This window comes from Pseudorasbora parva, chromosome 12, assembly GCF_024679245.1.
Source record: "Pseudorasbora parva isolate DD20220531a chromosome 12, ASM2467924v1, whole genome shotgun sequence".
NCBI classification, from domain to species: domain Eukaryota; kingdom Metazoa; phylum Chordata; class Actinopteri; order Cypriniformes; family Gobionidae; genus Pseudorasbora; species Pseudorasbora parva.
In genome coordinates this window covers 23,175,685-23,189,503 of record NC_090183.1, presented here as the reverse complement: position 1 = coordinate 23,189,503, position 13,819 = coordinate 23,175,685, and the positions used below count along the sequence as shown (strand labels likewise).

At 37.2% G+C, this 13,819-nt stretch overlaps 1 protein-coding gene across 1 annotated transcript; it reads left to right on the top strand.

Moving 5' to 3' along the window:
• The first annotated feature begins 1,885 nt into the window (after positions 1 to 1,885).
• Positions 1,886 to 7,320, top strand: zgc:174863 (uncharacterized protein LOC100136852 homolog). Its single transcript, XM_067459510.1, has 7 exons — positions 1,886 to 2,042; positions 3,031 to 3,107; positions 3,786 to 4,100; positions 4,232 to 4,552; positions 4,989 to 5,120; positions 5,952 to 5,989; positions 6,140 to 7,320. Exons 2-7 carry the CDS (start codon positions 3,038 to 3,040, stop codon positions 6,143 to 6,145), a joined length of 882 nt encoding a protein of 293 aa, XP_067315611.1. The 5' UTR covers positions 1,886 to 2,042; positions 3,031 to 3,037; the 3' UTR covers positions 6,146 to 7,320.
• Positions 7,321 to 13,819: the final 6,499 nt, after the last annotated feature.

The window sequence follows — 13,819 nt, the reverse complement described above, 5'->3', positions numbered from 1 at the left end:
ACTATTCTGTATAACAGAATCATGAGTATAACAGTTTCAGGTGGAAATATATATATATATTTTTTAACTTTTAAAATATTTTTGTATCTTTTGACCTTTTAAAGGTTTCTTTTTTCAAAACTGCATCACAGCATTTGCTGCCATATCAATACAGAAACATCCGTATTGAAACACGTATCAGAAAGGAATGTGTCACGTAGGCCTATTGATATTTTGAGCACAGCCCGATTAAAAGCCTTATTGTTCCATGTGCCCTTATACTTTAAGCACCTGCCCCTCCAACAGTCTCTGCAGGCCCTGAGCGTTTGTAAAACGATTTGGCTATTAGGGCAGAGTTGGGATTCTCAGTTTGTGTAGTTAAGAGTATTTATTTTTCCACCACATTCATTTCCCACATGTCTAGTACAAGTATGTGGTTTTGTTTCATTAATAGCCTACAGTGTATACTTTTTTTTTCTTGATTTACCCCGAAAGAATGGAAGTAAAATATGACAAACATGCATCTGCAGTGTTACAACACACCCTATCTGCAACTGTGATGTAAAATATTCCTCGTGTCAGTTGCTGGTTAGATCAGCAATAAAGAACGATATCAACTGTTAAATAACAGATAGCCTATATTACAACAATATTAGATTTGTCTTATTTTAAACACACACACACACACACACACACACACACACACACACACACACACACACACACACACACACACACACACACACACACGCACAGAGAGAGAGAAAGAGAAAGCCCCCCCAAATTATGTTACTACGCAGGGCCGGCTCTAGCTCTTTGGTTGCCCTAGGCGAGATGGAGTTTTGCGCCCCCCACCCCACTCCACTCACTTTTATCGTCTCTAATTCAGCACATGTCTGTTTTCCTAGGCCTACCGCTAACCGAGAAGCACTTATTTTTAAACACGTTCGACGCTTTATTTCCACTTTTCAAACATTTTCTCACTTTTTATTAAAAATATATGACTTTCCAATTTGATATGTGATGGGAAAAGGGAATAGAGCGAGTGTGGCAAAAGGCAGGATTGAACCACTGATCTGTCTGCATCAAATCTTAATACCATGCGTCTTACCACTACACTACAGCCACTGTAAAGAATTAGGTGAACACAGCATATTTGTGTTTGATGTAAATAATATGGCATCTTTCATTAGGCTGCTCCAGTAAAAAAAAAAAAAAAAAAAAAAAAAACGAGAGGCCGTATTCATTTCCTTCCGACGCCCACGTAGAGAGCGTTTGTACTTTTCATAAATAACATGCATACGTTATCCATATTCATAACGAACTGGACTTTTGATATTTAAATGACATCCATGTAGGTTATTGTAGATTATTGTCAGTGAAGTTATGTTTGCAATACGTATAGTAATTATGTAGAAAACTAGCAAGTGATAACTTAGTGACAATATTAATAATATTTATAAAATAAATATTAGTTGATAAGATTGATACTAAGTAATTTTATTTTGTTTGACAACTTATTGGCTGCGATAAGAAGACTAACCTCTATACTGGGCTTTCTTTCGATTTTCTTCCTTTCTCTTTTTCTCTTTTTCCGTCCCTGTGCATCCGCGGGGTTTAGACGCCTCATTTTTGATGAACGCGCAAGATGAGCACTTGCCTGACCTAACGCCTGAACTAATAATCAATAATCACCATCAATTCAATCTAATAATCAGGTTGATAAGTAATAAAACGTGTGGCTGAGGGGGCGCCCTATGATGATCATGTTTAATGAACATTATGTTGTATTTCGCTTGTTCCGATTCGTAGTAATGGGCGGCACTGGAGCGCGCTCGCGCCCCTAACACAATTGTCGCCCTAGGCAACCGCCTAGCTCGCCTATAGCAAACGCCGGCCCTGTTACTACGTAGCAACTGGTAGCGTTATGTTGTGCCCCGCTCTGTAGGTGTGTCTCATAATCATAGAGAAAGTGAAAGCAGATCCACAAAGCCTGCGCCTGTCCTTCATGCTTCGAGCGGTTGTATTCTCGTTTCCTTGTCCAGTTGAAGAGCATTTGCACTGTAAGTTTTGTTGATTTTTTCGCCTATATTCGATGGGGTCATTTTGAATAACCGTAATGTTGAGCAACTGTGTTAAACGGTTTATTATCGTAAACAATGCGGTCAAATAGCCTACCACGCTAAAAACAGGCACATTCGGGAACATTAATGGGAAGTGGATCCCACTCTTATGTTTATTAATCATGAGTAATCTAGTGGCTCTTAACATCTTTTTGGTAAGTTTCTATTAATGCGTTTCATACACGGAAATATGTAAATTAGCCTAAGTTATAAAAGCTGCGCATGCGTCAATAACTGAAATAGCCTACCTCGTGCTTTACGTTGACTACCGTGTTATATTTTTTACATGCTAGCCTACATACCCACCCCTTTTCTTTAAGTGTATAAAGTGAGTCATTAAAGGATAATAGCGCTAAATTAACAACAGGATGATCAAGTGAAGGCTTGTTGCGAGTCTTATTTGCAAGCACGTTATTAGATATATAAAATAGGCCACTTGTATAAAATAGCCTAATGTATTCGGAAAATGCGAAGAACATGCCTAAGACTTTATAGAGAGAAGCGCAAAGAGGAGACTGTTAGTTTATGGAGATGCAAAACAATCTTTTGAAGACGTTTTGTCTTAATCTAAATAATATGGATGTAAATTAATAAATAAACGTAATGATTTAGCACTCTTATTAGGCTGTTATTATAATTAATTATTTCGCACTGTTACATATTTTCTTCTTAAATCATTGTCAGCATTAAGAATATGTAATCTCTCTATTACAATTAATTACCTGCTCATCAATTCTTATCCACCATGTACAATGTATGTATCATGTATGTATCATTGACATGCATATATATTTTTCTGACCATATTCTGTTTAAGCTTTAATTATTTGAATAACATTAAAATTGTAGGCTACTTAGTATTGCTTGCCAAAACCCAGCCTGAGCTTTTGCAATAATAAAGATACCGATTTTTTCCCCTTTCCTTTCAGAGTAAACATGTCTTCAGTAATGGTTATGGTACTTGCAATATGTCCTCTCTTCATCCATGCTGTGAGGCCAAGTGGAGGTACAATGCTTTAATATTCATATAATGGATATGCACAGCATTATTGTCACAATAATGTTTGTATCCAGTAGAGATTAATATTGTTTGTTGTGCTTAAATTATTTTAGCATTAAGGTTATTATGGTTATTACAGTTTATCTCAATTGCTAAAACACTATTTCTGAAACCTTGCTCCATTTTCTGAAACCATTGAACACAAAACAGTTCTCAGGGAGAAATCTCAAAACAAATGTCTTATTTTTCTGTCAACGTCTTTTGATAAATGAAAATATGTTCATCATAGCTCAAATTTGATCAGAAATTACTCTGCTTTGCTTAACAATTTTTGTTCTTCCTCCTGCTTGTAGCCCTATTTTTACCAACTCATTCTCATAAAATGCATAAACGCATATAAAGTCTAAGTGAGATCTGTAAATTGTGTTTTACCATGTTAAATGGTTTAAGGTATTGGCAACAGACTGCACAATAAGTAAAATGAGTTCAGGCAACTGAGAACTTTCTTCAGCCAATGGGTTTTAGTGTTTTAGCAATTGAGAAAAACTGTATTATGGTTAGCATGCCACAAATTATGTCAGTAGATACTTGTATCAAACTCTGAACATTCCTTTAACTAAATATATATGCGTTCACTAAAATACCATAATGCATTTTTATATGTTTGTACTCTGTGTTCAACAGATTTGTGGGATTTGAAATGCCTCCCTACATTAGGAATTGTTGGGCAGACCACAGTTGTCAGCTGTTCTTTCAAAGGTTTCGATGATATTGAAATAGTTGGTGTTACTTTAAGAAGAGTCACAGAGGACAAGCCATTTTTGGAAATATGGAAAAATGGAAAAAAAACAGAAGATCCACGCTTTAGTCTTGAAACCAAAGAAATGGGTCTGTCGCTGAAAATATTTGACACACATTTTTCTGATGAGGGTAAATATCTGTACCATGTTGAAACAGACAGAGGAGGAAAAACTGTACAAATTAGCATCAGTATCACAGGTAATATTTCTAATTTCCAGTCATATCAAAATTCGAAAATCGAAATTCTTAGCCATTTTGTTTTAATAGTGGTTATTATAATATTTTCTGCTTTCTTGAGACTTACCAATGTTTTCCCCCACTCAATAAAGCCAAGTACCAAAATCCAAACACAAACACATGGCCTGAAGAGATACCAGACGGAGGACGGGCCGCCAACCTTTACTGCAATGCTTCTGATGGCTACCCAGCAGGCTTCATCCATTGGTTTGATCGTGCTGGAACTAATTGGACCAAGAATTCAGACCTTACAAAAACCACCAAGGACATCAACGGTTTCAAATCTGTTGCTTTATCTAGCAAACTGACTTTTAAGTCTATTGACTTAAGCCTGGCACCATTTACATGCGTTGTCCTCAACAGCAAATATGAGCAAGATGGAGAGAGCACATTACTCCTAAAGACATCCAAGCGTAATTAAGCTTAATTTTCTTACCATCTTTTATTTGAGTGCTTATAACATAGCCAGAAGGTTGTGTAAAAAATGATCTGCTGAAAAGATTTGCTTGTATATTTAGACATCAACAGGTCTAACAGTAGCATTGTTTCAGTGTTTACATAATCATATCATGGGTTCAGTGTGAAGACAGTGGGCACGTTTTGAGACAAAGCAAATGTGAAGAGAGCTGGCCACATTATGGGATTTTATTAGTATTATTTTTTTAGCAATGTAATTTACAGTAATGCAATAAAGCACTGATATTGCCACATATCTGCATAGGCTAGTAGAGATATCTGGTAACGTCCCATTGTCCTGAAGATAATCGTGTAGTACAATGTATATAGTTTTACAACATTGTAATGGAGAATATGTGCCGGTGTTAATTGTATGTGTGTTGTTTCCTCAAGATGATGGTGTTTCTGATCCGGACTCTTTACCATCTAACGCAACAAACATTATTGCTGGTGTGATGGTCATTGGATCCCTTATTGTTGGTCTTCTGTTAGCTCTGTTGGTTTTCCGAAAAAGAAATGTTCAACGTGAGTATATACTTTAACATTTGTTCTCAAGAGGCTGTTGAAAACTGAACTGTTATTTAATATTATATGCACATTTCAGAGTTCACATGTCTAAGTAAGGATCTGTATGAATCCAGTTTTTTAAAATTTTTGCAGCCAAAAGGGGAAATGTGACAATGCTTAAGTTTAGAAACAAGAGGCCTCAGCAGATCTTGTCTAAGGGGAACTGTCGAGTTTCTGAAAAAACATCAGATAGCACAGACATACAGTACTTCCTTTTCATGATCTGATAGTCCTAGAGTCATTGACTTCTGCTTAGGTTAAGCTGCAGTCAACTATAGGTTTTAGTGAAGTGGTGTTTTCACTTCTCTAATAGTTTTCTACTTACAGGTTATTCAGCAATATAGGTTTGAGTAGTCATTAGTGATATATCATGCACTGTTTTTTTCACAGACAATAGATCTTCTACCAACCCTATTCTAAGTATGTTACTCGAATGCATGTGATTTTTATATTAACAATGGTGTTGGGTTAAACATTCTCTCTGTAAGACATTTTTGTTTCAACAATTATTTGCAGCTCATTTCTGTTTCACTTTCCCACGTTATTTAATAGTTACAATATGTGCAAGTAAATCTGAAAGCAAATTTAGTGGGAAAGTAGTGCAACTTTCCCACCAAACAGAAAGTAGTGCAGTAGTGCATCTGTTCTATTAAAAATAGACACAGATCTCTCTCTCTCCATACACAAATGCAACATGGAACAAGCTCTGGGAATGATACTTGAAGTGCTAGCTTTTTCTTACCAATTAACAATATACAACATGTTTTTTTTTTTTTTTTTGTGAACCAGGAAAGACTAATGAAAATCCGGAAACAGGCAACATGATGGTAGGGCAACAGTTCCTTTCTGCTTTTAGGCTTAGATCAAGATAATATTATGATTATTACAATTTAACATTAGTTAATAGTTAACACATTGTTTATTTATTTTAGCTCATAAGTTATATTATTGATTTGTATATTTGTATTTTTTTTTAGGACTAATCTTTGAAGCTTCCACTGTCAGCAGATGAAATTGAAATGAAAAACTAATTTTCATACAGCACAGTCACAGAGGTCAGCAGAGCCAACATTTCACTAAAGCAAAAGTGAAGGCACAAAGTCAGCGGCAGCTGCTTCAGATTTGTGTAATGGGGCAGTTATGACTGTAAGATTACAAACACTTAAAAATCATCTTAACATATCTGATAACACTTTACAATAAGGTTTTGTTTGTTAACATTAGTTTTTTTCTATGGCTGTTAAAGTCAATTTGAAATTGATTAAATATGTCAATATGTTATTTGATCATAAATCATAATCATAAATCATATTTTGAATAAACAAATAAAAAAGGAATATTTTAGGGCTGCAAAACCGAAAAGTTAGTGTTTAGATAATATGTGTATTATCTATACATATTATTCACGCGTGTATCGGTATATATTTAAGAATTTTTTAAATATTTGTATTAAAAATGATATTATATATAAATTAAATACAGTATATACATGCATGCATATTTTTATATACATAATAATTATACACAGTACACAAACATATATTATTTAAACACTAACTTTATTTTGAATGCGTTTAATTGAAGTTTTATTAACTAATTTTGGGAGAAGCATGTGCAGACAATTAAATCTAATTAAACACAGGTGGAGCAGGCTCAAATAATTAAACCTAAATTGAACACAAGAGGAGCACATTAAACTAATCAGTTAATCAATGATAGGAGGTGTATATAGACAGCTGATTTACCTTCCTGTCATTGACAGTTTCTCAGCATCCAACCACCACCCCTTCTCCTCACTTACTTAATTCAACTCCTATAAATATCAAAACAATCATAACTTGCAGTCTAGTTCTAGACTATCTTCATTACGGGGGGTACTCTGGGTTCGGGCTAAATTGCCGAGCCTGGAGCCCTCCCCGGACAGCACGCTATATACGCATAATCTTAACTCTATTTAATTGATGTAAGTGTGAACTCGTGAATCACTATTAATTTTTCCCCAGCACTAATATATATATATATATATATATGCAGTTTAAACTTGCAAATATTTCTTAATTGTATACATGAATGAGTGTGTATGTATATATACATAATAACTATATAGAGCACACACACACATATTATGTACACACAAACTTTAATTTTACAATAATTGATTTGACAGCACTTATTTTATTATTCTGAAAACTGTAATGTTCAGCAAAAGAAATGCTATCCAAATCTATAGATCTGTAAAAATGATGGATTTATGTTCACATTTAATGGAACTTATGGAACATCAAGTGCACTTTTTTAAAATAAAGTTTTTGTACTTGTGTTTGTACTTCTGCCATTGTATCACTTGTCATTTAACCTTTACCTCTACAATAATAACTGTCAAACAAAAAGTTGCAGATTCCACTTGAATTATTGCATGATTTGTGTTGTGGTGATTTACTTAGTAATGACAGAAATTGTGAATACTACGGCATGCCAATAAAATCAAGGAATGCTGTGATTTTGAAGTGAGGATGCTCTAAATAAAGAATGTGTGTTTTCATTCTTGATTTTTGAATAAAAGTATGAAAGATATGTAGAGATGCTTCATTCCAGAATTCTAAATTAGGTCTGAGATGGTGCTCATCACTTTGACATTTTAAGACATTATTTGACATTATTTTGTATTTCATGTTTTTTTCTTATTGTAAACCAATAAAAGAAAAGGGAAATTTTGTTTTCTCACATCACAACACATGGCTAACTGGTATCACCTCTATATAAAAAGCACTATATACATTAAAATTCATTGATGGACTGATGCTGAATAAAGTCGTAGTTTTTGTTATTTTTGGACTAAAATGTATTTTCGAAGCTTCTAACTAACTGATGTTCCATATGGACTACTTTGATTATGTTTTTATTTCATTTTTGGGTGAACTAACCCTTTAAACATGTAACAAGTTATACAGGTATAGATAGATAAATACAAAATATAATAAAAAAAACCTTATACATTGCTATATTGAACATAGATTATGACATAACTCAACAGGTTGTAAAATACAGGGTTACAGAGAGCAGTGAAGACACTTAAAAGGGTTCAGCCTTTGTCCCTCATGATATGGCAGGAGGACACATACTGCGCTGCCAAGTGAATACACTTCTCCTTTTCTCCTAAGATATAACAGAGTTTGTTTATGTCATTTGCTTGCTGGAATTCAGGTAACGAGTGATTTGGGTGAAATATGTTTCTCTGATGTTGTTATATTTGCTGCACTGTGTGAGGAAGTGCAGCTTGTCCTCTACAACTCCATCAGGGCAGTGTGAGCACATTCTGAGCTCTCTGGCTCTCCAGCTCTGCTTGTGTCGGCCCGTCTCCACATTCAGACTGTGAATGACAATCTCTTGAATGACTTACTCAAACAATACTTCGTCAGGAGTTTTCTCTGATGATAATCTTTAATTTGAATCAAGTAAGGTGCCAATTGATAATCAGTATTTATTCTGAAGAAGTACTTCAATTTGTTTATTTGTGCTATTTCGATTTGCCAGTTGATGTAATCTTGGTTTTCCCCCCATTTCTTTAATTTTTGAGAGATTTGACCAAATTGTTGGATTGAGTTGGTGTGTTTCCACTAAATAATGCAAGGGGTCATTCTCTGGGTGTCCTGCCCTGTATGTGAGGGCGCAGTGATGGTAGGCGTCTGTTGGTGAGTCTGAGAGATGGAACCAGAACTTCACCGCTCTCTTCTGGATCTCAGATAAGAGAGGTAATCTGCCCAGTTCTGCCCTGCAGACCAGACTAGGGACATTTCTGTGAAGTCCCAGGATGTTTTTACATAATTCAAGGTGGAAAATTTCAGTAGGGCTTTTATCCCATGATTTATAGTTTGATTTAAGTTTGGGGCCCCAGATTTCACAGCCATACAGAGGAATGCGCTTGATGATGCTATCAAAAATGTTCAGCCATATTTTTATAGGTTAAATTTGAACAGTGATTTTCTTATACAGTAATAAGCCCTGTGTGTCTTATCTGTCAGATCTTTGATTGCCATCTCAAATTTTCCAGAAGCAGTGATTGTGAGACCCAAATAATTATAATATGTGATATGATTAAAAAGTGTTCCCCCGATTGTAAAATTATATATTTTTTGTCAGTAAGGCAAGGTTTTTCTGGAAAATCATGATTTTAGACATGTTGATTGGTAAGGCCCGGTCGCTGCTGTACTGCTCCAGAACAGAGAGGCTTATGTGCTTTCCCTCTTCATGAGGCGACAGCATCAGAAGGTCGTCAGCAGGAGGCATTTGATTGGTCTGCCTTCGAGGGTCAGACCAGGACAAGAGGACTTCTCAAGTGCTTATGCCAACTCATTGATAAAGATGTTAAAGAAAGTCGGGCTGAGGCTGCAGCCTTAAGCCTAGTTCAGACTGCACGATTTTCAAACTCGTCGGGTCACTGCTCTATTCACACTGCATGACTATCTGGGGTATCATTCAGTCACTGCTGTGTTCACACTGCACGATGGTTTGACGACAGAGGAGTTCACACTGCATGACTGAACAAGAGGAAGAATCGCCGACAACTCTCTCTCTCTCTCTCCGGTGCGCAAACTACGTTTCCCAACTACACGTGCGATGTGACAAGTAAACAACGCGAGATTACACGTGCGTCAGACCGGAGTTCTCACGCGAGACTTTAAATTGTTATTAAAAATGATAAAATGCACAAAGTTTGCTTCAAATTGTATGTGCGCTGATTTGTGGAGAAAAAGAAAAAAGATTATGGCGGAAGAAATTGTTGGAGAGACAGAGGGAGCCAGGATTGTGTTCTGCAAAGACAGTTGGAGGTAAATAAATAATTATTTAATGTGCTGCTGCTGTGGCTGGATGTGCAAATGTTTGGCCTTTGTTTCTGTTTGATAGAATTGTAAATATATCTATTAAAATACTGATATTCTGCTCTATAACTCCTCCCTGAACCTCCTGCGGCCCTGTATCTCACTCTCTCATTGGCTGTCGGTGTAATTTTCAGTCAGAACGCAGTTCACACAGCAGGAGTTTGAATCGCCGACAGCTCCAGATATTTAGCATGCCAAATATCTCACCGGCGTCGGCGACTCGTCGGCGATTCTCTCTGATCGCGTCTTTGATCATTCATACTGCGTGATTGTCACTCTCGTGCACGAGCACGGATTTGCCTGTGATCTCGAGCATTTGTCGGCGATTTCGCAAAACCTGTCGGCGACTCAAAATCGGGGCAAACATCGGGCAGTGTGAACTAGGCTTTAGTGGACTCCTTGAATTGAAAACAATTGAAAACGCCAGCCAGCAGCGTGAAAAAACGCTTTGGTGGACACACGGCCTATAGAATGTGGTGGTTGGTTTGTGTTGTGTTTGTCCCGCCCCTCCTCCACTGTGATTGGACGGCTGGGTGAAAAGTGACAGTAATGAGCGCTGCGTTTTACTCAAAGTTGAACATTCTTCAACTCTCAGCGACCAGTAAAAAACGCTGAGCGTTCAGCGTGTGAAATACTCGCTCAGGGCCTCGGTGCGCTCCAGGCGTTCTAAAAATGCGGCGCTCTCATTGAAGACAGCTGTAAACGCTAGGCGCTCTGCTGAAAACGCCTCGCTGTGAGCACTTGGGAGCGTTTTGGCAGGCAGCGTTTTTTCTCCCCAGTTGAGACTCTGCTTGTTGTTATGATACGGAAAATCCGCGGAGGTCTTTCTAATTTCACAAGTAGTTTGTTCCTGTATTGATTCTATATAAAATTGCAGATACAATGTAAAGTATTTGCTCTGGCTTTTGTTTTAAATAATTTTATTCCGTTATTATTTCCTTGTTGTCATCTGATGATGATGACACGCAGAATGTGGCAATTGGTCTGTGTTGTGTTTGTCCCGCCCCTCCTCCACTGTGATTGGACAGCTGGATGAAAAGTGACAGTGATGAGCGCTGCGTTTTACTCAAAGCTGAACATTCTTCAACTCTCGGCGACCAGTAAAAAACGCCTCGTTGCGCTCCAGGCATTCTAAAAACGCGGTGCTCTCATTGAAAACAATTGAAAACGCCAGCCAGCAGCGTGAAAAAAACACTTTGGTGGACACAAGGCCTAAAATACAGCCATGTAATATTTGAGAAATCAACCAATCATGGGCGTCGGAAGCAAATAAAAAGTGGGTGGGTCAGTAGCGGCTCAGGCAAAATATGATAGGTGGAGAAATTGTTTTGCGGGGGGTCTGGGGGGTTCTCCCCAGAAAAAAGGATTTCATAGATGTGATTTCCTGCATTATGGTGCGTTTGAGCCCATATCCCTTTCCAAAAAAGACCTCAAACCAGTCAATCCAACAGTCTAATAAAAAGGCTATATTCATTTAACTGCCATAGAAATCAACAGTTCCCTTTCAGTCAGTCACTTTCGACGTACGTCAGAACTGAACCGACGAATGGGATCTTACTTTAGAGACCAATCCTACTTTGAGCATTTAAAAACGAGCCAATGAAATTTGGCATGCAATCCACGCATTCCACGCTCTGCCCCACGGCGCGGGTATAAAACAGGAAGTGGAATGGTAGATCAGCGCTTTCTACTTTGGAGCCGAGCAGTTGTTACTGTGTCCTACGAAGAGTGTTCACTACGAGTCATAAAAAGAGTGTTTTGAGAACTGCCATTGCGGGTGATACGGCGCTTCAGCGAGAGACCGAGTACACAGTGACTAAAAGAGCTTGTTGGTTCGGTGGGCGAGTTTTCCATTCAAAACCTGTTGGTTCGCTGGGCGATACACACACACACACACAAACACTGAGAGCTCACACAGGCTTGCAGATCGAACTGTGTGGAGCCACGGTCATCTCCCTGAGTGCTTCAGCACACTAAAAGAGCAGATTTCCATTCACAAAAGAGCAACACGGTTTGACCCTGCATCTTTTTCAAGATGTCATTCAAACTGTGTGTTTCTGGGTGCGGTCGATTTCTGTCTCCGCTTGTGTAGAAGATTTTTATTATTGGATTTAATGCAAAATAAGCTGTATATAAGACACTATTAGATATTGGCTGTTTGCTGAGGTTGTGTTTGCCCTGTTTTAAGTTCTTGGGGACCTTGACAACGTGCTTGGAAATGACATGTAGAAGATGCATGATGGACAGAAAAAGAACTGGGAATGCTGTGACATATGAGCCAGGAAACCAACTGGAAAACTAGCTGAAGGTTGTGACCATTTTGGGAAAGCAGCTGGGTATATATGCTAGGTAAACCAAAGAACTGGAGTTGTCTCCTGCAGGGGAAACTCGGCTTTGTTAATTTGAATAAAGTCTTTCTGAAATCAAATGATCTTTGGGAAATGGTTTTTGCAAGAAGAAAATTTCCAACATATTTGGCACCCCAGATGGGACTGGCTTCGGAGCTGATGACAAACCACTGCAAGCTTGATGACCTTGAATGATCAACACAAACATCAAGTGGCCACTATCTTGAGGTGAGCAAATTTTTGCTTTTTCTTAAGTTTGTGTTGATCACCAGGGCTCGCTTGGAAGTGGTAAGTCACTAAAAAAGCTTCTCCAAATTTAAAGAACTAAAAAAGGACTGAGGATCTTTGATTTCAGAATAATTGCATGATCTGTGTGTACTTGTCAGAGGGTTGTGTAGGTTATCAGATATTTGTGTAAGGAATCAAGTGGGCCTTGAAGGATGATTCCTTTATTTTATTTGAACTGATAAGGATATCAGATATTTGTGTAAGGAATCAAGTGGGCCTTGAAGGATGATTCCTTTATTTTATTTGAACTGATAAGGTTATCAGATATTCAACCCAAGTGGGCCTTGACGGATGGGTTTTTTTAATTTTATTTAATTTTATTTTAACTAATAAGGTTATCAGATATTCAACCCAAGTGGGCCTTGACGGATGGGTTTTTTTAATTTTATTTTATTTTAACTAATAAGGTTAACTAATAACTAATCAGATATTGGCACTTGTCAAGAGGACTTTGTACCGGTGTGGGGAAGTGCAGCAGTAATTTTAAGTGAATTCCACTGTGTTGAAGGAAGTCCAGAAGTGGGTCTTTTAAATTTATTTTTTATAAAGTAAAATTCGAACAGAAAGGATGGTTCTGAAAGAGACAGAACAGAATAGTGTATCTGTGTGGGATCCTGTGTCTTGTCTGTCTGTGTCTGTGGGTAAAAATAGTGACCCCCTCCCTGGTCACTTGAGAACAGTGAATGAGAGAATGAGCCCTATAGGAATGTAAATGTGAGGTATTGAAAATAAATAAAGGAAATTAGAATATTGTTGCAAAGTATTAGTTCTGCAGAACACTGTAATACGCTATATATATAAATAATAATATATATATATTTTTGATAAATGTAATTAATTATTTTAATAGATGAATAAATAATAAGATTGCACGTGCTTAAAGTATTATATATTTTATATGAAGACGTCTAAAAATGTCTATCTCTTTATCCCTGGGGGACAGTATGAAAAAGTATTCCAATGCAGAGAATTATGCTTGTGTTAAAATAACTTGTGCATTGAGCTGAGTGAGAGCGAGATTGGGTGACCAAGTTTAAAGAAAAGTTTCAACATTTATAGATAATTTGCAACAATCATAGGACCTTAGAGAATGGGACTTGGTGGTTCAAATTAAACCAAAAAAGAATTCCTGTTGGTTGAG